At 44.0% G+C, this 22,137-nt stretch overlaps 1 protein-coding gene across 1 annotated transcript in view; it reads left to right on the top strand.

Annotated features, from left to right (window-relative positions):
- Positions 1-1,782: 1,782 nt before the first annotated feature.
- Positions 1,783-22,137, top strand: part of kcnh5b (potassium voltage-gated channel, subfamily H (eag-related), member 5b) — a gene marked incomplete at both ends in the record, with an annotated part of 155,339 nt that continues 134,984 nt past the window's right edge. The window contains 3 exons of the mRNA XM_079262133.1: positions 1,783-1,855; positions 17,521-17,644; positions 21,444-21,550. Coding sequence (XP_079118259.1) covers positions 1,783-1,855; positions 17,521-17,644; positions 21,444-21,550 — 304 coding nt within the window. The remainder of the gene's footprint in view (positions 1,856-17,520; positions 17,645-21,443; positions 21,551-22,137) is intronic.

The following is a 22,137-nucleotide window of genomic DNA, read 5'->3' on the forward strand; positions in this document are numbered from 1 at the left end:
CAGGGGTGTCCAGCTCCGGTCCTCGAGGCCACAATCCTGCAGGTTTTCCATGTACCTCTGTTCCAACACACTTGACTCAATCTGATCAGTCTTTGTGCAGAACGTCATTGGCTGTTGGATCCATTTAATTTAAGCCAGGTGTGTTGGAACAGGGATACATGAAAAACCTGCTGGACAGCGGCCCTTGAGGACAGACTTTGGACACACCTCATCTAAAATGTATACACCTAGCAACCTCAAGCAATGTCCCAGGTTCTATAACCAGAAAGAACAGATTTACTCATTCTGGTCCTAAAATAGCCACAACCCAGCATGTTATCCATGTCTCCCTGCTCCAACACACCTGACTCAAACTAATGAGTTGTGCAGAACTTGATCAGCTGTTAGTTAAATTTGATTTCTGTTGAAGCAGCAATATAGTGAAAACCCACCATCATTTCAGTCCTACGTCAGTATTCCTGCTTCTACAGAAATCAAATTTAACTGAGTAACTCTCAGTAAGTTTTTCATTTGTGCTATATGCCATCTTTATTTATTCACATGTTCCCCATATACTGATATTCACATATCTCAATAAATCGCGCATCATTCTTTTTACTATGATCGTCGTATGCTTGTAGTTACTGTCTTTACTTGTGGTTGTGTTGTACTGGTTTCACTGCAACAGAGGCATAAAAAATACGCACATGGTTAAAAGCCGAAGAGGAAGCAAATAGATTCAGCTGCGACGACATTACTGTCTGTAAGGCGGAAAATAAGTTCTGCTCTGATTTAAAGTTACAGTCTCCTCATCAATCATGAATGGATCATCTGAGATCTGAGGAGTGATGCTTCCAGTGAAGTCAGGTCCAGTATGAAGCCCTACTGCATCCAGAGGAGCGTTAACCCTTTATTCTCCACGATCAGGAGTCCTAAAGCAATCCTGCAGAGGGAGATACAAAAGAGTCTTCTGAAAGCCTTGTGGACATGCCTCTCATGTCTGTACACGATGTAGTGGGATTTTACAGCTAATCTGGATATTCTAAGGTCCCTCAGTCACACTGACACTCAAACAATGTTTGTTTAAGAAAAAAAAAAAACAAAGCTGAAGGTTTTTCTCTGCAGCTCTGAGTGCTGAATCTGTCTTGGTTAAAACACTGGGACTAAATGAAATATGATCACTTTTGCTGATCACTGAGCAGATCTTACACCCTTAAAAAATTAAATGTCTTGCAAAGAATTTACTGATAAACTAATCCCTTTTTAGTTGTTAGTAATCTGCAGATGCTGCAGTCAGACATGCAAAGTTTCAATGAGTTTTTTTTCATCATCATTATTATTATTATTATTATTTTATTTTATTTTATTTTATTTTTAAATTTTGTTATTTATTTTGTTTGTTTTAAAATACTTTTAGGGACCTGGCAGCACGTAGCTTGTATTCCTAATTTCTGAGAAGACTTAAGACTAAACAGACTGTGTAAACCAGACTGCATGTCAACTCTCTCGTGCTTTCAAACAACCTCTGCGTGACAGTGTGCCGCCGTGTCACTTCATACTGGAATGCGTTCTGCGCATCTCTGTCTCCAGGACGGACTCCCCGCAGAAAGCACGCATGCGTCCTGGTGCTCCAGGCAGGCGGCAGGGCTGCGGCAGGCCGCCTCGGCTCAGTGCGCCCCAAGCAGCCGGAGCGCACGATGCGCTTCTTCACCAGTCCGACTGCGAGCCAGCGTCAGTCCCGACCTCCCACACCGGCACACACACCGCCTCACACCGCGGCTCCGGCCCACCGCCCGCAGCAGGATGCCCGGGGGAAAGAGGGGGCTTGTGGCACCGCAGAATACTTTTCTGGAGAACATCGTCCGGCGATCAAGTGGTGAGTCGCCGCGCTGAAGAGCGGCTGGTTGAGGGTTTCGTTCCAACATTTGACTCGTGGAATAATTTGTGGAAAACTGTGGTTTTATATCAGAAGGTTTGGAGGAGAACCAATACAGGCGACTTTCTACTCGTCTTTTGGAGTTGACTGTTTTCACGGCTTCATGAAAGTTTGCAGGATTGCACGTGATGGCTTGACACATCAGCTGATGTGTGATGCAGAGTTCATCAGCAGGTGGATGGAAATGGTCTGAGGAGGAAAAGATAAATAAAACATGATAATGTCCGCTGTTTATTGTTAAAAAACAGGTAGCAGGTACTTGAAAATTTATTTCTGTCATCATGTTGGAACCAGAAGGAGCAAAGTGATTAATTTTCTGCTAAACCAGCGTTTCCCTGAGTATAGATATAGATTTTAGTAATAATACTACAGCTGCGTTTCTGTGTGATGGAGAATGAAGGAAGCATTAATAATTTATTCAATTCTGCTCAGCATTGATTATTTTCTATGTCTTTATTTACTTATTTCTTGATAACTGGTTATGGAGTCTGGAACTGGATGGGTCTTCCCGGGCAAGGAAGCTGAGTATTGTCAGAAAGGAAGCTGCTGAGGAGGTCCAGGCTTAGTGGAGACCTGGTTGAGGATGTTGTCTAGTTGGACATAAAGTCAGTGTGTCTCTGCCGTTGGACTGACGGCTGGATGATCCAACTTTTTAAAAACCAAGCATGAAGGCGAGATTATGATCATTTGTTTCCTTTCATGAACATCCACATGTAGCTTCATGAGAGGTGGTTACAGGATCTATTTGAGTGTTTAATGAGCATTTAATTTCTTTAAAATCATTTTCAAGTTATTTAGGACTCAAACGAATGCCAGACTTGTTGCAGACATTTTGACCAGGCTCATGTTATAATTAGTAAACAGGTGCTTCATTAACGTGGGTTAACATGGGTATCTAAATGAAGCAGCTTCTCCAGCCCCCCTGCAGTCTGTTCCATCAGAAACGGTGTTATTAGAAGTTTGATTGTTGGGCCGTGTAGTAAAGACATTAAACCCAGACTGAGAGACGCACTGCATCAGGTATTTTGTACAGATAGTGAAGCTTTCTGGTTTCCATCTGCAGCACCTAAAGCAAGCAAAAGAGGAGTTTTAAAAGGTAGAAAAGGAAAAATATTGAAATAAAAAGGAGAGTAAAAGGAAAAAGACACGTGTTTCTTATAAAGTACAAATTCATGCATTGAAAGCTCGTTTCACTCAAACTATGTAACAATGCAACAAAGTAAATAATTATGTGATGCATGACAGGTTGATTCCTTCATTCTTTAAACTCCAAAGAGATTTTTAAAAATTTTTTGTCTGTTTTATTTGCCTTTTTAATCTAATCAATCATGTTGAAAATGAAGTGTTTACTATCAAAATGCAGACATGAAGTTTCCTTTTAAATATGATGTTTCCGTACAGACGCAGTTTTTCTATGTAAACATGATGTTTTCATACAGACGTGACGTTTCCGTCCAGACATGATGTGTTCGTGCAGACATGATTCTTTCATGTAGACAAAATGTTTCTGTGCAGACATGATGTTTCAATGATGTGATATTTTATACAGACATGATGCTTCTATACAAACATGACTTTTCCATGTGGACTTGTAGTTTCTGTAGGAACATGATTTCTCCATGTAGCTCGCCTTCCTGGACTGTGTGTCGTCTTTGTTGGAATTTGGGCTTACATGTACAAGAAGGGTTGTTGGCCTCAGGATTGGGTCCCTGCTTTTTGCGGATGACGTGTTCCTGTTGGCTTCGTCTGGTCGTGATCTCCAGCTCTCACTTAAACGATTCACAGCCGAGTGTGAAGCGGCCGGGATGGGAATCAGCACCTCCAAATCTGAGGCCATGGTCCTCAGCCGGAATAGGGTGGATTGCCCTCTCCGGGTCGGGAGTCAGGTCCTGCCTCAAGTGGAGGAGTTTAAATATCTCGGGGTCTTGTTTACGAGTGAGGCAAGGATGGAGCGTGAGATCAACAGACGGATCGGTGGGGCGTCTGCAGTAATGCGGACTCTGCGCCGGTCTGTCGTGGTGAAGAAGGAGCTGAGCCAGAAGGCGAAGCTCTCGATTTACCAGTCGATCTACGTTCCTACCCTCACCTATGGTCATCAGCTGTGGGTCGTGACCGAAAGAACGAGATCTCGTATACAGGAGGCTGAAATTAGTTTCCTCTGCAGGGTGGCCGGGCTCTCCCTTAGAGATAGGCTGAGGAGCTCGGTCATCCGGGAGGAGATCAGAGTAGAGCCGCTGCTCCTCCGCATCAAGAGGAACCAATTGAGGTGGCTCGGGCATCTGGTCAGGATGCCTCCTGGACCTCCCTGGTGAGCTGTTCCAGGCACGTCCCTCTGGGAGGAGACCCCGGGGAAGACCCAGGACACGCTGGAGGGATTATATCTCTTGGCTGGCCTGGGAACGCCTTGGGATCCCCCCCGCAGAGTTTGTAAATGTGGCTGGGGAGAGGGAAGTCTGGGCTTCCCTGCTTAGGCTGCTGCCCCCGCGACCCGACCCCGGATAAGCGGCTGAAGATGGATGGATAGATGGATGGGTGGTGTACAAGAGGGTTTTTTTCTGTCTCTCCAGTCGGGCTGCACGATTCTGGATAAAATGAGAATCACAATTTTTTTGCTTAGAATTGAGATCACGATTCTCACAATTTTTTCCAATATAAATATTTACTGCACGTATTACCAGCACATTAATTTTACAACAGCTGACACTGAACATAAAAACAATAAATGTCTCTCTTGTCTTCTCTTACACACACAACCTTTGAATAATTTTAATAGTAACATTTTTGAACAACTGCGATGGACTGGTGAGCTGTCCAGGGTGTACCCTGCCTGTCGCCCAAAGCCAGCAGGGATAGGCTCCAGCTTCCCCGCGACCCTGAATTGGATAAGCGGTTTAGAAAATAAATGAATTTTTTTAACAATATTTTTTCTGTGCATAAGGTGATGAGAGGTAGTTATGTTTCTTATAATATAAACAACAAGAGAGTTGGACATAAAGCTAGAAATTACACTCAGCGGTCCTTTGGTTAAATTTGATATTCTGACATTTAACAATGGAGGACAGAAGTGATTTATGCAACGTGGGTCTAAAGGGATTCAAAATCTACTTTTTTAAATTGATAGCCTATTTTAATGGCAAAGTAAAAAAAAAACAACAGAAAAAAAAAATGAATAAAAAAAGTTTATTCATAGTACTCATAGTATTTAGGATGATTTTGACTCACCTTTTGTTTCTCCCACATTATTTCTCTCTCCTGCAACGTCCATTACATTACACGCATATGGCTAATTATGCAAATTAGGCGATGACATCATTCAGCAACTTTTGGCAACATTTAGAACAGCCAATTGCTGCTTTCTTTACTTTGGACCAGCAAAGTGACCCAAAAGAGACACTTTGGCAGAGTTACTTTGTTTTGTTGTTTGTTTTTTTTGTAGTTTTCTTACTTTTGATTTGTTTTTAGTCAAAGCAAAACATGAACATATGTTGGCAAAAACAACTTTTTAAACTACTTATTGGACAGTTTAAACTGGACATTAACAATCTAAATGGACCAAACAGAGACAACAGAAATGATGTTAGTTTACATCCCACTCTGTAAGCCAGGGTAGGATCAGCGGTGGATTTGCACATGCGCTATTCATTGTGACTGTGCACGTGGACTTGTGCAGGTGTCCTCTCTGCTCCTCTGACCGCCTGGGAGTGCTTTATGATGGGGAGAGATGGTTATGATGATGATTATGATGATGATTATGATGGTTTTTATGCAGGTGATGTCCCAGTTTGAAATGCAGTACATTCGTGGTCTTTTTTTTTTTTAAATCGTTGTCATTTGAAATGAGATCGTACATAAGTATAAATCGAGATCGCGATTTTTTAACGATTAATTTTGCAGCTCTACTCTCCAGACTGCGCTCTCCTGTGACACAGTCTGGTAATACCTGTTTCTTTTTACCCTTGTTCAGATGATCCTAATGTACCTCTGTTCTTATCTGTTGTAAGGTGGCGCCGGTAAATCTGGCTGCAGGGCCTAAGTTCGGTTCAGACCTGTCAATCTGTGTCATAATGTTGACTGTCTGTCTGTCAAATCTTGAACGAGCTGTTCTTGAACTTTAAATTTCCCCCTTGCAGATGAATAAAGTATTGATTGATTGATTGATTGATGTTTTAATAAAGACATGATGTTTTTATTCATTCTTGCTGTACAAAACAAACTTCATAGTCTAAATTAGCATTAGCATTTTATCTTGCTGAACAAAGGAGCTGCTTTTTTTTTTTTACTGCTGCTTAAATCTGTTTGATTGTGTTATTAGAGTTATTTAATTGATTTAGAGTAATTAATTTAAGCCAGAAGAACAAACTACCAGATTTATGGCACGTTAGACCAGCAACTCACATGTTTTGTTAAGTAAACTTACTAATTTTACTTTTGGTATTTGGTTGGTGTAAAGAGAGTGTACCTTTAGTTTCCAGTCAGAAAGGTATATCAGACAGCAATCACTCAAAATATTTGTCTGCTGAAACTGATGGTTCGATCCTCGGCTCGACTGGCGGTCTTTCTGTGTGAAGTTTGCATCTTCTCCCCGTGTATGCGTGGGTTCTCTCCGGGTACTCCGGCTTCCTCCCATCGTCCAAAGACATGCATGTTAGGTTGATTGGTTACTCTAAATTGTCCATAGGAGTGAGTGCGAATGGTTGTTCGTCTGTTTGTGTTAGCCCTGCGATAGACTGGCGAGCTGTCCTGTTCCTGCAATAAAAGAAAGATAGCCTTCCTCATTGTGGTCTCTTACAGTCGTAGTTGATCCAGTGAAGAGAGTGGTTACTGAACAATGACTACTAAATGGTATTTACCATCATCAAGACTATATTTAAGACACAACAATTTAATGTGTTTGGAGATGCCTTTTTAAAAGAAATTGAAACAAATACTTACTTTTTGCTTTAAAAATGTTACTTGGCAATGTGTTCCAGTTGTACATAGCTCTTATAGATACTTTTTCCATAGTTTGTACTTTCGGTAGTCTGAATCTGCCCTCCGTAGCATGTCTGGTTTCATCGTTGTGTTCCTCATGACTAAAACAAAGCTCTTGGTAAAGCGTTATTGGGAGTTTAGTTGTAGTAATATTTATGGTTAAATTTAGCAATGAGGCTGTAAATCTCTCTTTTACATTTAACCAGGACAATACATGATGCATCCAGTTTACACTAGCTCTAAATGAGCACCAAAGTGCGCATTGAGCCGCTCTGTTTTGAACTATTTGCAAGGCTATTATATTTGTTGCAGCAGCACAGGACCAAATCTCAGAACAATGGTCTATAGACAATACAAGTGTTTTTTTTTTTTTTTTTTAATAACATCTGCAATCATGTCATAGGGTGAAAAATAATAACATCTTTTGACCATTGACAGACCTCTTCCCATTCTACACACTACTTTATTGATGTGTTTAGACCAGGGGTCGGCAACCCGCGGCTCTGAAGCCGCATGCGGCTCTTTAGCGCTGCCCTAGTGGCTCCCTGGAGCTTTTACAAAAATGTTGAAAAAAAAAATGGAAAAGGATATATATTTTTGTTTTGATCTGGTTCTGTAGGAGGACAAACATGACACAAACATTCTTAACGTTTTCCAATGCTGTAAAAATGTGTAGAATAAATATTAAATGTCAACATTTCTGTCAAGGAAGATTTGCGTCATAGCCTGCGACACACAAAGCCTATCAGCAGGGCGGGAGGAGGCAGGTGGCGTTGTAAACAAACCAGGGCTGTGTGATGGGCCATGGATGCCAAAGGGAAAAAGAGAAAAATAACCGAGGAGAACAGAGGATTCAATGTTTCTTGGACCGAATCATTTGCATTTATTGCCAATGCGGAATGATTGCCTGAATGTTTGCTCTGTAGCGAGAAGTTGTCAAATAACAAAAAGAGTCTCGTGGAAAGACATTTCCATGGAAAGCATGCTACAATTGCAAACAGTACCCAGTTTGGAGTGAGAGAAAAAGTGCGATTGCATTACTTTGGAGAAATTAGAGAAGCGCAAAAATAGATTTAAGTGGATTGCATCTCCAAACTCCACTACTGCTGCAAGTTTAGTTGCAACCCGGGAGATAATAAAGCGTAGAAAACCGTTCACAGATGGTGACTACATGAAGGAGTCAGTCATCAACATATCAGGACACGTATTTGCTAACTTCAAAAACAAAACTGAGATAATACAGAAAATCAAAGACATGTCCCTCTCCGCTAAGACAGTGAAGGAAAGGACCATTAAAACGGCCGGCAACATCACTGATCAGTGCTCAGGTCGGAGGATAGCTGCGTCGGTTGCGTGTCTAAAGAGAAGAGGATGGTGCTGCGTTTTATCCTTGTACTGACTTGCTTGGCATTTGCAAAGTAATCAAACTGTATTAATTTGATTTATTGGTTTATTTTTTATAAACGCAGGCAGCGTTTTATCCTTGCACTGACTTGCTTGGCATTTGCAAAGTAATCAAACTGTATTAATTTGATTTATTGGTTTATTTTTTATAAACGCAGGCAGCGTTTTATTGCGCTCTGTTTGTTGCCAAGATAAGGGGAGCGTTGTGCACATTCCATTTTGTTGTTTTTTTTCGAATCCTCGAAATAAAAATGACATAAAAAAAATCAGATTTCTATATTGCATTTTTTAAATTTCATCAAAGCAACGAAACATAACTCATCAATATATTAATGAAGTTAAACATGAGACGGCATCGTACAACAGAGTAGTCACGTGGTGCGTCATTCTCTACAGGATGCGCTGCAGGGAAAATAAACATTTTATCATTAAGGCTCATTATGTATTTGTAGCCAACTTAGTCATTTTGATAGTAGGCTAATATAGCTAATATAGATACATAAAGCATGTGGTGCCTTTATGATAAGGCTTATTTTAGGCTTTTATTTGTTTGTGACTCCGGACATATTTGTTTTTTGTTTTTTTGGTCCAATATGGCTCTTTCAACATTTTGGGTTGCCGACCCCTGGTTTAGACCATGACAGTTTATTATCCACTTCAACCCCAAGCAGTTTGTGTCTAGTTCCAAAAACAATACTTTTTGTCTTGCCTACATTCAGTACCAATTTATTATTTGTTACCCATTTAAATACAGTTTTAATTCTTCTGTTTCTGAAATAGTTTCAAGTTGTTCCACTGTACTTTGTGATGAATAAATAGTTGAATCATCGGCATACATTGGAATTTTTGTCTTTTGTAGAACTAATGGTAAATCATTTGTGTATATAGCAAACAAAAGTGGTCCCAGGCAGCTACCCTGTGGTATACCACAACAGACAGCCTTTAGACCTGAGAAACTTCCATTGAAAAAGACCATTTGTGTCCTGTTTCCTAAATAACTCTGAAAGGTTGTGGTCAATAACATCAAAAGCTAAATAAAAGTAAAAAAAAAAAACAAAAAAAAAAAAAACAGCTGCTGCCAACCTTCTGTTATCTAATGCTGTCAACCAGTCAGTTGTCACCTGCGCCATAGCAGTAGTAGTCTAGTGACCTACTCTGTATGCATGCTGAAACTCTGTATTTAAATTATTGTCAAAAAATACTTTTGAACTTGTTCAAAAACAATCCTTTCAATAATTTTACTCAGAGCAGGTAACAGACTGATTGGTCTACTGTTTGGGCCACAAAATGAAGTGTTAGTACATTTTAGTAAAGGCACTTTAGCGATTTTCCAAGCCAGCGGATAGACCCCTTATTAAGACTCAAATTTAAAATGTGAGCAATAGGAACAGCAATTATCTTTGCAACAGGTTTTAATAATTTTGAGTCAACATAGTTTTTCTTTGCAGTCTAATAAAAACTTTTTGACCTGATCCACAGTAACATTATTAAACTCAAAATTGCAGTTTTTCCCTATCATACATCCATATTTAGTTAAAGCTTTTGCCTCCGTATTGTTTATTTGTTCATGCCACCTCGTACCTCTCCCTGAGCCGTCACCTTATCGTGGTGGAGGGGTTTTTGCGTCCCGAAGATCCTAGCAGCTATGTTGTCGGGGGCTTTATGCCCCTGGTAGGGTCACCCATGGCAAACAGGTGTCTAGGGGAGGGACCAGACCAAGCACGGCTCATAGACCCCTATGATGACGACCAACCTGGGCATGAATGTTCCCTTGCCCGGACGCGGGTTACCGGGACCCCCCTCTGGAGCCAGGCCTGGAGGCGGGGTACGAGAGCGAGCGTCTGGTGGCCGGGCCTTCGCCCATGGGGCCCGGTCGGGCTCAGCCCGAAAGGGTTACATGGGCCCCACCTCCCGTGGGCTCACCATCTGTGGGAGGAGCCGTAGGGGTCGGGTGCAATGTGAGCTGGGCGGCAGCAAGGGGCGGGGACCCTGGCGGTCCGATCCCCGGCTGCAGAAGCTGGCTCTAGGGACGTGGAACGTCACCTCTCTGGTGGGGAAGGAGCCTGAGCTTGTGCGCGAGGTTGAGCGGTTCCGACTAGATATAGTTGGACTCACCTCGACGCATGGCTTGGGCTCTGGAACCAGTACCCTCGAGAGGGGCTGGACCTTCTTCCACTCTGGAGTTGCTCATGGTGAGAGGTGCCGAGCAGGTGTGGGCATTCTCATCAGCCCCCAGCTTGGTGCCTGCACGTTGGGGTTTACCCCAGTGGATGAAAGGGTAGTTTCCCTCCGCCTCCGGGTGGGGGGACGGGTCCTGACTGTTGTCTGTGCTTATGCACCGAACAGCAGTTCAGAGTACCCACCCTTTCTGGGGTCCTTGGAGGGAGTGCTGGAGGGTGCTCCTTCTGGGGACTCCATTGTTCTGCTGGGGGACTTCAATGCTCACGTGGGCAATGACAGTGAGACCTGGAGGGGAGTGATTGGGAGGCATGGTCCCCCCCCTCTGAACCCAAATGGTGTTTTGTTATTGGACTTCTGTGCTCGTCATGGATTGTCTATAACGAACACCATGTTCCAGCATAAGAGCGTCCATATGTACACCTGGCATCAGGATTCCCTGGGCCGCAGTTCGATGACCGACTTTGTAGTCATATCGTCGGACCTGCGGCCACATGCCTTGGACACTCGGGTGAAGAGGGGGGCGGAGCTGCCAACTGATCACCACCTGGTGGTGAGTTGGCTCAGGTGGTGGGGGAGGAAGCCGGTCAGAGCTGGCAGGCCCAAACGTGTTGTGAGGGTCTGCTGGGAACGTCTGGCTGAGTCCCCTGTCAGAGCGAGCTTCAACTCCCACCTTCAGCAGAGCTTCGAACATGTCCCGAGTGAGGCGGGGGACATTGAGTCCGAATGGGCTGTGTTCCGTGCCTCTATTGCTGAGGCGGCCAGCCGGAGCTGTGGCTGTAAGGTCGTTGGTGCCTGTCGTGGCGGTAATCCCAGGACTCGTTGGTGGACACCAGCAGTGAGGGATGCCGTCAAGCTGAAGAAGGAGTCCTATCGGGCCTTCTTGGCCTGTGGGACTCTGGAGGCAGCTGATGGGTACCGATGGGCTAAGCGGCATGCGGCTTCGGCTGTTGCCGAGACAAAAACTCGGGCATGGGAGGAGTTCGGCGAGGCCATGGAGAAAGACTTCCGGACGGCTTCGAGGAGATTCTGGTCCACCATCCGGCGGCTCAGGAGGGGGAAGCAGTGCTCCATCAATACTGTGTACAGTGGAGGTGGGGAGCTGCTGACCTCAACTCGGGACGTTGTGGGTCGGTGGAGGGAATACTTCGAAGACCTCCTCAATCCTACCAATACGTCTTCCCATGAGGGAGCAGAGCTGGGGGACTCAGGGGTGGACTCTCCTATCTCTGGGGCTGAAGTCGCTGAGGTGGTCAAAAAGCTCCTTGGCGGCAAGGCCCCGGGGGTGGATGAGATCCGCCCGGAGTTCCTTAAGGCTCTGGATGCTGTGGGGCTGTCCTGGCTGACACGCCTCTGCAGCATTGCGTGGACATCGGGGGCAGTACCGCTGGATTGGCAGACTGGGGTGGTGGTCCCCCTTTTTAAGAAGGGGGACCGGAGGGTGTGTTCCAATTACAGGGCAATCACACTCCTCAGCCTCCCTGGTAAGGTCTATTCAGGGGTCCTGGAGAGGAGGGTCCGCCAGATAGTCGAATCCCGGATTGAGGAGGAGCAGTGTGGTTTTTGTCCTGGTCGCGGAACAGTGGACCAGCTCTATACCCTCTCTGGGGTCCTGGAGGGGGCATGGGAGTTTGCCCAACCAGTCTACATGTGCTTTGTGGACCTGGAGAAGGCATTCGACCGTGTCCCCCGGGGGCTCCTGTGGGGGGTACTCTGGGAGTATGGGGTACCGGACCCCCTTGTACGAGCTGTCCGGTCCCTGTACGACAGGTGTCAGAGCTTGGTCCGCATTGCCGGTAGTAAGTCGGATTCGTTTCCGGTGAGGGTTGGACTCCGCCAAGGCTGCCCTTTATCACCGATTCTGTTCATAACTTATATGGACAGAATTTCTAGGCGCAGCCGAGGTGTTGAGGGGATCCGACTTGGTGGCCTCAGGATTGGGTCCCTGCTTTTTGCGGATGACGTGGTCCTGTTGGCTCCGTCTGGTCGTGATCTCCAGCTCTCGCTTGAGCGATTCGCGGCCGAGTGTGAAGCGGCTGGGATGAGAATCAGCACCTCAAAATCTGAGACCATGGTCCTCAGCCGGAATAGGGTGGATTGCCCTCTCTGGGTCGGGAGTCAGGTCCTGCCTCAAGTGGAGGAGTTTAAATATCTCGGGGTCTTGTTTACGAGTGAGGGAAGGATGGAGCGCGAGATCGACAGACGGATCGGTGCGGCGTCTGCAGTAATGCGGGCTCTGCGCCGGTCTGTCGTGGTGAAGAAGGAGCTGAGCCAGAAGGCGAAGCTCTCGATTTACCAGTCGATCTACGTTCCTACCCTCACCTATGGTCATGAGCTTGTGGGTCGTGATGACGAACGAGATCTCGTATACAGGCGGCTGAAATGAGTTTCCTCCGCAGGGTGGCCGGGCTCTCCCTTAGAGATAGGGTGAGGAGCTCAGTCATCCGGGAGGGGCTCAGAGTAGAGCCGCTGCTCCTTCGCATCGAGAGGAACCAGTTGAGGTGGCTCGGGCATCTGGTCAGGATGCCTCCTGGACCTCCCTGGTGAGGTGTTCCAGGCACGTCCCTCTGGGAGGAGACCCCGGGGAAGACCCAGGACACGCTGGAGGGATTATATCTCTCGGCTGGCCTGGGAACGCCTCGGGATCCCCCCCGCAGAGTTGGCAAATGTGGCTGGGGAAGTCTGGGCTTCCCTGCTTAGGCTGCTGCCCCCGCGACCCGACCCCGGATAAGCGGCAGAAGATGGATGGATGGATGGATGGATGGCCACCTCGTAATTTGTCAACTTTACCACAAAAGTAATTATTTAAATGATTGGCTATATCCACTGGTTTGGTAATAAAATAATCATTCATTCATTTTTCTAAGTGCTTAATCTAATTCAGGGTCGCGGGGAAGCTGGAGCCTATCCAGCAGTCTGTGGGCGAAAGGCAGGGTACACCCTGGACAGCTCGCCAGTCCATCGCAAATAAAATTATCATCAGACTCAATAAAATGGAGTAGATTTAGCATTCCTTCCTAATATATTATTAAAGATACTCCATAATTTCTTCTAGTCTTGTTTCTAATTTATAATCAGATTTTTATAAAACAGCTTATTTTTCTTTTTGTTTAATTTAGTTACATAATTTCTTAAGTTTATGTATATCTGCCAATCTTATTCGTAACTAGATATATTTGCAACTTTCTTAGCTTCATCTCTTTAGTCCTTTAGTTCAGTATCAATCCAACAAACTCTAAAATTTCTAACTGTTCTCTTTTTTAGAGAAGCATTTTTATCACTTACTTCTAAAAACTGCTTATTAAATGCTTTAACTGCATCATCTGGGTTGTTGCTCTTCAAGACATTATCCTAATCCATCTTTCTGTACATCCTCAATGAAATCTTTTAAGGTAAAAAATCTGTACGATCTTTTTACTCTTATTTTCTGCCCACCTTTAGGAACTTTGGTTTTCCTCTCCATTGCTATTAAGTTGTGATCACTACAACCAACCGGAACTGATATTGCTTCAGTAGAGGTCACCAGAGTTTGTGAAAATACGATCAATAAGAGTAGATGTTTTAGACCTGTCACTCATTCTGCATATCCGCGTTGGCTTGGTAACAAGTTGTCTTAGACCACACGTTTCAGTGATGGAATGGAGCTTATTCCTTGATGGACAATGTAGTGAATTCCAATCAATATTAAAATCTCCCATTATATAGACTTCATTTTGATAGTCACATACATTGTCCATCATAGAACATAAGCTATCTAAATAAGCTGAATTTGCATTAGGAGGACGATAACAACAGCAAACCAGTAAAGGCTTTACATGTGGAATATGGACTTGAAACCATAATGCTTTAATCTCAATAAGATCTATTCTCATTTTAACTGGTATATGCTCTTGTAGATAGATAGCAACCTCACACCCCTTGCATTCCTGTCTTTCCTATATTTATTATACCCATGAATGTATAATGAGGAATCTTCAGATCTGGAATCCAGATGAGTTTCTGTGATTCCTAATATATGGAAGTCTCCTGTCAGCAGCATATTTATGTCATTTACCTTGTTCCTAAGTCTGCATATATTTAAATCTGCCAATTTTAGTCCCTTCCTATTTAATTTACTAAAAGTTGCCATTGTCAACCATAGTGCACAGTAGTTGGTCAGCCATCTACTTTCTACAAAGCACCTCATGCAGTCTCACCTTAAGAAATACAAACTTTACCTTATATCATAATTTTTGTTTCATGCTGTGGTGTGTTGAGTTCATGTTGGGATTTGGGCCTAGCTAGTGTGGGAACTCAACAATTGAAAGAATAAGGTATCATTTTACTAACCACTAGCACATGATAATGCTGGATAGGTGGTCAAACACATTCCCAATTTACACAAGGATACTAGAGGCTGCTTAGGATGATTAAACTAATTATGTGAAAGATATTGCAATGGGGTTGTGGGAATTATTGTTTTCAATCAAATTTAAATGGTTATTTAATGAGAAATATGTATGTGCTCTTGTCATATATCAACACTAGAACTTTCAGATCAGTTGTTTATTGATGCACTGAGCACACATAATATTTGTCATAAAATTTCATCTTAAACACTATCTGCATTGTCAAATCTCAATATATGCGCGTTGCTACGCACAGTATGATAAGTGAGGCCCCAGGGCTACATACAGTTTTATCAAACTGTGTGTAGCAACGCTGACTACAGGTGGCGTACGAACGGAAAACAGGAAATGTGGCGCAAAAAAACTTCACAATTTACAAAGCAGTGTTCACGCATGTCCCACGCCAGTTTCGCTTCATAAATCAGGATCAACACTAAATGTTGCGCACATGAGGGAACATCTTGTCACGCCCACATGTTGGCCATAGAAGGTCAGGTGAACACCCCTGATAAATATTAATCCATCTCATTTCCATGATGGTCCTACAGGGAAAAAAGCCAAAAAGAGGAATTTTTGGAAAATGAGGAAGAAATTCCAATCGATGAAGTTGTGAAATGTAAAACTATTTTATCTGGTGGAGACGGGATGGACATCAGCACCACCAGAAAGACAGGAATGTCAGCAGAGGACAGATGATGTCAGCGTGTCTCATCAGACCACCGGACTTATCCAGAAAGGACAAATAAAGTGGTCAGACAATAAAATGTAGGGGGAAAGTGCATCTTGGTCCACAGGAGGAGGAAGGGGGGGCCGCTGCCCACTCCCACAGATTAGAAGCTGGCGGGGAAAATGAAGGAGTCCAGAGATACGCTGGAACAAAATGCTCCAGATGATGCTGGAAGTGCTTCATTCCTTTGTTTCAGATTATAAAATGAACGGACATAAATGAGACATCTCTGACTCCAGTTTATTTACTGGGAACATACTGGTGTTCCTGTGTGTCCCAGCTGGGTTGCAGCGCTGCAGATGTGGTCGGAGAGGAACCAATAATTCCCATCAAGGAGGAGGTGCAGAGAGAAATAAACACCACCCTGACAGAAAGATAAACTTGAGAATAAATGAGAATTCTCCACCTCTGATGTGTTGCATCACTTCTAGACGTAAAGCAGCAGCGTTTGGTTCCAACGTGAGAGGATGATTGACAACACAATCATTCAGATTGGATGATTGTTCAGGTGAACGCAGGTGAAGCGCTGATGTCATTTAGTAGCATGTTATGTAGCGTCTCCACTATCTGCACACATCTGCAGCTGTACAACAGGTTTCCTCCTGGGCATGGAGGCACCTCCACCTGCCTCCATCTGCCCGATGGCCGCTACACCACGGCGTGTCTGGTTGAGGAGAACATAGTTCTGTTCTGCGCTCTGGGTTGGGAAAAGGAGTGATCAGCCTCAACCCGTCAATCATTTCCCTTTGGAAGGTGCCGGCTCGACTCCAGAGTCTCCAAGCTCCTCCGCAGGGACAGATAAGCTGCTGTGCGCCTTTACGGAGCATTTTATATCCAACCATCTCTTCATGTTCTGTATCTGCAGGTGGAGGAAACACCTGATCAGCCTGATGATGGGCGGCACGTGATTTTAATGCAATTATTCATTTAGACCTTTATTATTATGGCAGCTTCTGTATGACTTAACTGTGTGAAATGGTTTTTATAACATGTAGGACTGCTTCGTTTCAGAACAGATTTTAGTGGTTGATGTTTTACGCGGTGGTGGAACTATCAAATATGCATTTTCTTTTTTTTGTAAATGCTGTTAATGTACAACATTCTGCGTAAAAAGTTATATTTGATTTTGAACAAATGTCTCAAATTTCACACCATTTCTTTGGTTTTATTTTCTGCCTTTGGTGTCGCCGTTTCTCCAGATGTTGTGCGTACGCCAGGGTCAGAGTTGGCGTGGAGGTAGGGACGTTTCACCGCCAAGTCGTGTTTTTATAAATCCCAAAAGTTGCCTATAATTGGCGTACGCCGGGTTTTGTGCGACAGCTTCGTAAATGAGGCCCCTGGTCTTTATTAAGTGATTGCTGCAGCTGCTTCTCAGGCCTGTTATGTGAGTTTATTTTTTTATATAATTGTGTTGAAGCATGGATGAAAAGCAATGTCTGACTTTCACTGGATAAGTTTCATAGAATTTTTAGTTATTATTATTTCTGTCAGATTCAAGTTATTTCTGTAACTTTGTTTTTCTTTCACTGACCGAAGGGTTTTAACAGTTCTGTCCGTGTGTTACTCAGTAGTCTGAATCCATGTTTAATATTAATATGATTTGCAGTAAAGGACAAAATAAATGAGTCATCAGGTGAAGGATAAACCACCTTAACACGCCTTTCACAATGACTGTTGATGACCAGCTGCATTGCTGATGGAGGCCCAAAACATGTCTCATTCATTCATTCATTCATTCATTATCCTAACCGCTTAATGAAGGGTCACGGGGAAGCTGGAGCCTTTCCCAGCAGTCCAGATGTCTTTACAGGTCAGATCCTGGTCTCGGCTTCTCTAACGGCTCGTCGTCGACGACACATCGAAGCCTCTACAGAAAGTAAACATCTTGCAGCCTGCGGTTGATGCTGATGATCTTTCTTTTCTTGTTCCTCTGACAGAGACCAGCTTTCTCCTGGGAAATGCTCAGATCGTGGACTGGCCTGTAGTGTACAGCAATGACGGCTTCTGTAAGCTGTCCGGCTTCCATAGAGCTGACGTCATGCAGAAGAGCAGCACATGCAGGTAAACTTCGTCATCTGTTGTTATTTGCTTTGTTTAGAGGAAACCTCTTAACAAGCTGGTTAGTTTTTACAGCAGCACAACTCACTGCAGTTTCCAGAGGCTGTCTTCCGGAGCTCTCTGTTTATTATTATGTTATTAATCCATTAGATCAATCCATTATTTAATCTCCAGATCAGAAAGACAATAAAAACAGATGTTTTGACTTCAGGCTGCTGTAATATACTAACAGCAGAGTGAAGCATCTCAGAGCTGCTTGAACAATGTGCACAGACACGAGGAGCTCAGCGCTGTCGCCATTCATTTACCATCTGAAACGATTGCCATCTAGACTTGCTAAGAGAGCTTTGCCCAGTCCCCAACGGCTCGCCTGTCAGTCAAGACACTTTAAGGTGAGACTTTCCCCGCGGGCGGCTCTTGGATCTGACCGGGGGTGATGGCCTGGATAGCCTGAAGCCAAAAAGCTTCTCTCAGACATCAAGCTGAATACAGACACGGATTTATTTGCACACTCCCTGCTGCTCTGAGCTGAGAAGGACGGTTGACTCAGACATGAACACTGAGGATAAAAGAGCCCACTGAGAGCTTAAACTGGCGCCTACTGAAGAAAGGAACCGGCTGTGATTCAAGATATGATTAAAGGCCATTTTTGTGGAATAATTTTTGATCTTTTGACCAAAATGTTGTAACTGCAGTTATGTGAATAACTGAGATATTGACAGTAACATGCAACACAATCACAGAAAACATGCGAAGAAAAAAAAAAAGGAAATAGGATTGTTTGATCTGTTTCAGGTTCACCAGAAACGTTGTCGATAAAGTTGTGATTTTCAGCCATGAAGCAGATCAAAGCCTGGAAAAAAACTGTCACAGCCCAAAAAATGGTTTTTTCTTCACTAGAGCTGATTACAATAATTATTGCCTGTAAATATTTAACAGTTGTGTCAGTCTTACATTATGTGTTAAACAGTGAGTGGGACTACTGTCAGGCAGGTCAAAGGTCAGATTGATCAAGGTTAAAACAGATTAGCAACATAACAGAAGGAGTGTGGTGTTCTGCCGATGAGTTTCCAGCATCCGGCTCATCCACCACGTCAAGTGCAGCCGGCTTGTTGAGGAGGGAAAATAAACATGGACGCAAACCAGCAGGATGTTAAACATCAGGAGCAGCTGGTTGCCTTTCAGGTGCACAGCTCTTCCTCTCCTCCTTTACCTCATCCTCACTGCTCCCTGCAGCATCTTCCAGCTACAAGCTGACATCTCAAGATGTTTGTTTTCCTCCATTAAATAATGAAAAGTTTAAAATGGCAGAACAGATGTAGGAGCATGTAGCTGAAACCAGCAGAACCAGTAAATCTAATAAAACTGTTCAGACGGCTTCATGAGCATCATGCTACAACTCTGTTTCCATGGAGCAGATGGGGGGAATTTCACTGCAAAGGAGAATTTAAACTTTACATTTAAGGTTTTGCTTTTTTTTGTGTGTGTCTTATTTCCAGTTTCAGTGTTCAGATTTGATGCATTAGTCTTATCCCACCTTTCTTCTTGTTCAGTTTTACCTGGTTTACATGTTCTGTGATCTCAGGTCATGCCTCTTCCTGTATAACAGGGATCCTCAGTCCTGGTCCTTCAGAGACGTGGTCCTGCAGGTTTAAATCAAACTTTATTTCTTGAGCACTTTTCATGCCTCAGGCAACACAAAGTGCTTTACAGGATAAAATGAAGTCAAAAGGATTAAAACGAACAGTGGATAAAAAGGCACTTAAAAATAATCGACACAAGCTCTTTCCACACACTCACACACACACACACACAAGGACAAAGAGCAAAGAACCCCCCCCACACACACCCACCCACATTCCCCGAAAAACATCATTCCCTGAATACTGTCTCTTTAACTGAATTCTGGTTAATAAAACAACTAAAAACATTCAGTAAGTGATAAAAATTCTGACTTGATGCTGATGTGAGGAAACAATACCTCGGGATCCATCCACACCAGGAGCCAGTCCCCTGCATGCTCATAGGGGCCGCTGCCACAGCAACCGCACAACTCCCAGGCAGCAACGGGGCCACCACGCACCACCCAAACAGCAGCGGTCGCCATGACAACAGCCCCCAGACCAAACAGGCAGGGACCCCAGCGTGCTGGATCCCCATAAGGAAAACACTGGAGTTAAAACCAGAAGATGAATAACCTTAAGAAGCAGTAAGAAATAAGAGCAACAATAAAAGAAAATATACATATATACATAGAAGGACTTTACAATAATGTATTAAAAATAAGAAATCTAATAAAACAATTTAAAAATAAATAAATTAATAAATGAAGTAAATTAAGATAAGTAAATAAAATAAAATAAAATTCAGTTAAATGCTAAGCTAAAAAGGTGTGTCTTGAGCCTCTTCTTAAAAACATCAACAGTCTCCGCGGCCCTGAGGCTCTCTGGCAGACTGTTCCACAGTCCAGGACCATAACAATGGAAAGAGGTCTCACCGTATGTCTTAGTTCTGACTTTAGGAACCACTAAAAGGCCAGTACCAGAGGACCTCAGGGTCCGCGAAGGCTCATAATTAAAAAGAAGGTCAGATACATAAGAAGGCCCGAGACCATTAAGGCATTTATAAACAAGTAAAAGAATCTTAAAATCAATCCTGAAACGCACAGGAAGCCAATGCAGCGATTTTAAAACTGGTGTAACGTGTTCCCGCCCTCTGGTCCTCGTCAGAACTCGTGCCGCTGAATTCTGTAGTAATTGTAGGCTGGAAAGAGACTTTTTAGGAAGACCAGAGAGCAGGGCGTTTTAGAAGTGGCTTTGCTGCAACTCACTAGACATGTGCAGAGCTTCATGTCTGGCTGTGACCCAGGAAACCTCTTAAACCTGCAGGACCCTGGTCATTGACAGCTTTAGTTTCCTTCTCTCACCTGGTTACTGGTCCTGATCAGTACTGGTCCTGATGAGTACTGGTCCTGATCAGTACTGGTCCTGATGAGTACTGTTCCTGATCAGTACTGGTCCTGATGAGTACTGGTCCTGATGAGTACTGGTCCTGATGAGTACTGGTCCTGATCAGTACTGGTCCTGATCAGTACTGGTCCTGATGAGTACTGGTCCTGATCAGTACTGGTCCTGATGAGTACTGGTCCTGATCAGTACTGGTCCTGATGAGTACTGGTCCTGATGAGTACTGGTCCTGATCAGTACTGGTCCTGATGAGTACTGGTCCTGATGAGTACTGGTCCTGATCAGTACTGGTCCTGATCAGTACTGGTCCTGATGAGTACTGGTCCTGATGAGTACTGGTCCTGATCAGTACTGGTCCTGATGAGTACTGGTCCTGATGAGTACTGGTCCTGATCAGTACTGGTCCTGATCAGTACTGGTCCTGATCAGTACTGGTCCTGATCAGTACTGGTCCTGATGAGTACTGGTCCTGATGAGTACTGGTCCTGATGAGTACTGGTCCTGATCAGTACTGGTCCTGATGAGTACTGGTCCTGATCAGTACTGGTCCTGATGAGTACTGGTCCTGATCAGTACTGGTCCTGATGAGTACTGGTCCTGATGAGTACTGGTCCTGATCAGTACTGGTCCTGATGAGTACTGGTCCTGATCAGTACTGGTCCTGATCAGTACTGGTCCTGATGAGTACTGGTCCTGATGAGTACTGGTCCTGATCAGATCCCTCCATGTTTCCTGGTTTCTGTTCTGCAGTACCTGACTGTCGCTTTTGTCTTCAGCTACATCAGTTCCTCTGCCTGCCTCCCCCGACTTCTCACTCTCACACTTTTCTTTTCCAGTTTTATGTATGGAGAGCTAACGGACAAAAAGACCATCGACGTGGTCCGGCAGACGTTCGACAGCTATGAATCCAACTGCTTTGAAATCCTGCTGTACAGAAAGAACAGTGAGTTTTCACTCAGCCTTTAGAAGTAAAAACAACTCGTCAATCATTCACCATTCTCTGTTCATCTTTCCTCTTTTTTTAAAAAAAATTAAGAATGGACTCTTTTGGGGCGGGATATAAACTATGTATTCCTTCATGGAGTGTGTTTTGTCCCATGTGAAGGATCCAACATCACTGACTGTAATAAAGTGCTGAAAAATAATCCCATATGTTCCAGTTTCCCTTTAGACAAAACAAAGTGGAAAAGCACAAAGAGGGATGGAAGAGAGGAAAAAGACCGACTCCAAACCTCCTTTTTCGCTTTTAAAGTGTTCTCAGTGGTCTTTAAATTGTGATAATGATGTTTTTAGCCAAAATGACAAAAGCACCAGAAAATCGTTAGCATTTTGCTTCTGAATTGTGGGCGGAGTCAACACAGCTGAGTGCACTCCCGGTTCTTGCCGGAGACACCCCCTCGGTGGAGAACCAGCTCTTCGTGCTAGCTTGCAACTATCTCATCCCATCAAAACCCCAACATTACCAGTGCAACAAAAATGAGAGTTGATATTGGAGCCTACGGCTTTCAGGCAGATGCAGCTCGGAGGAAA

Source organism: Telmatherina bonti (genome assembly GCF_933228915.1).
Source record: "Telmatherina bonti genome assembly, chromosome: 22".
NCBI classification, from domain to species: Eukaryota; Metazoa; Chordata; class Actinopteri; order Atheriniformes; family Telmatherinidae; genus Telmatherina; species Telmatherina bonti.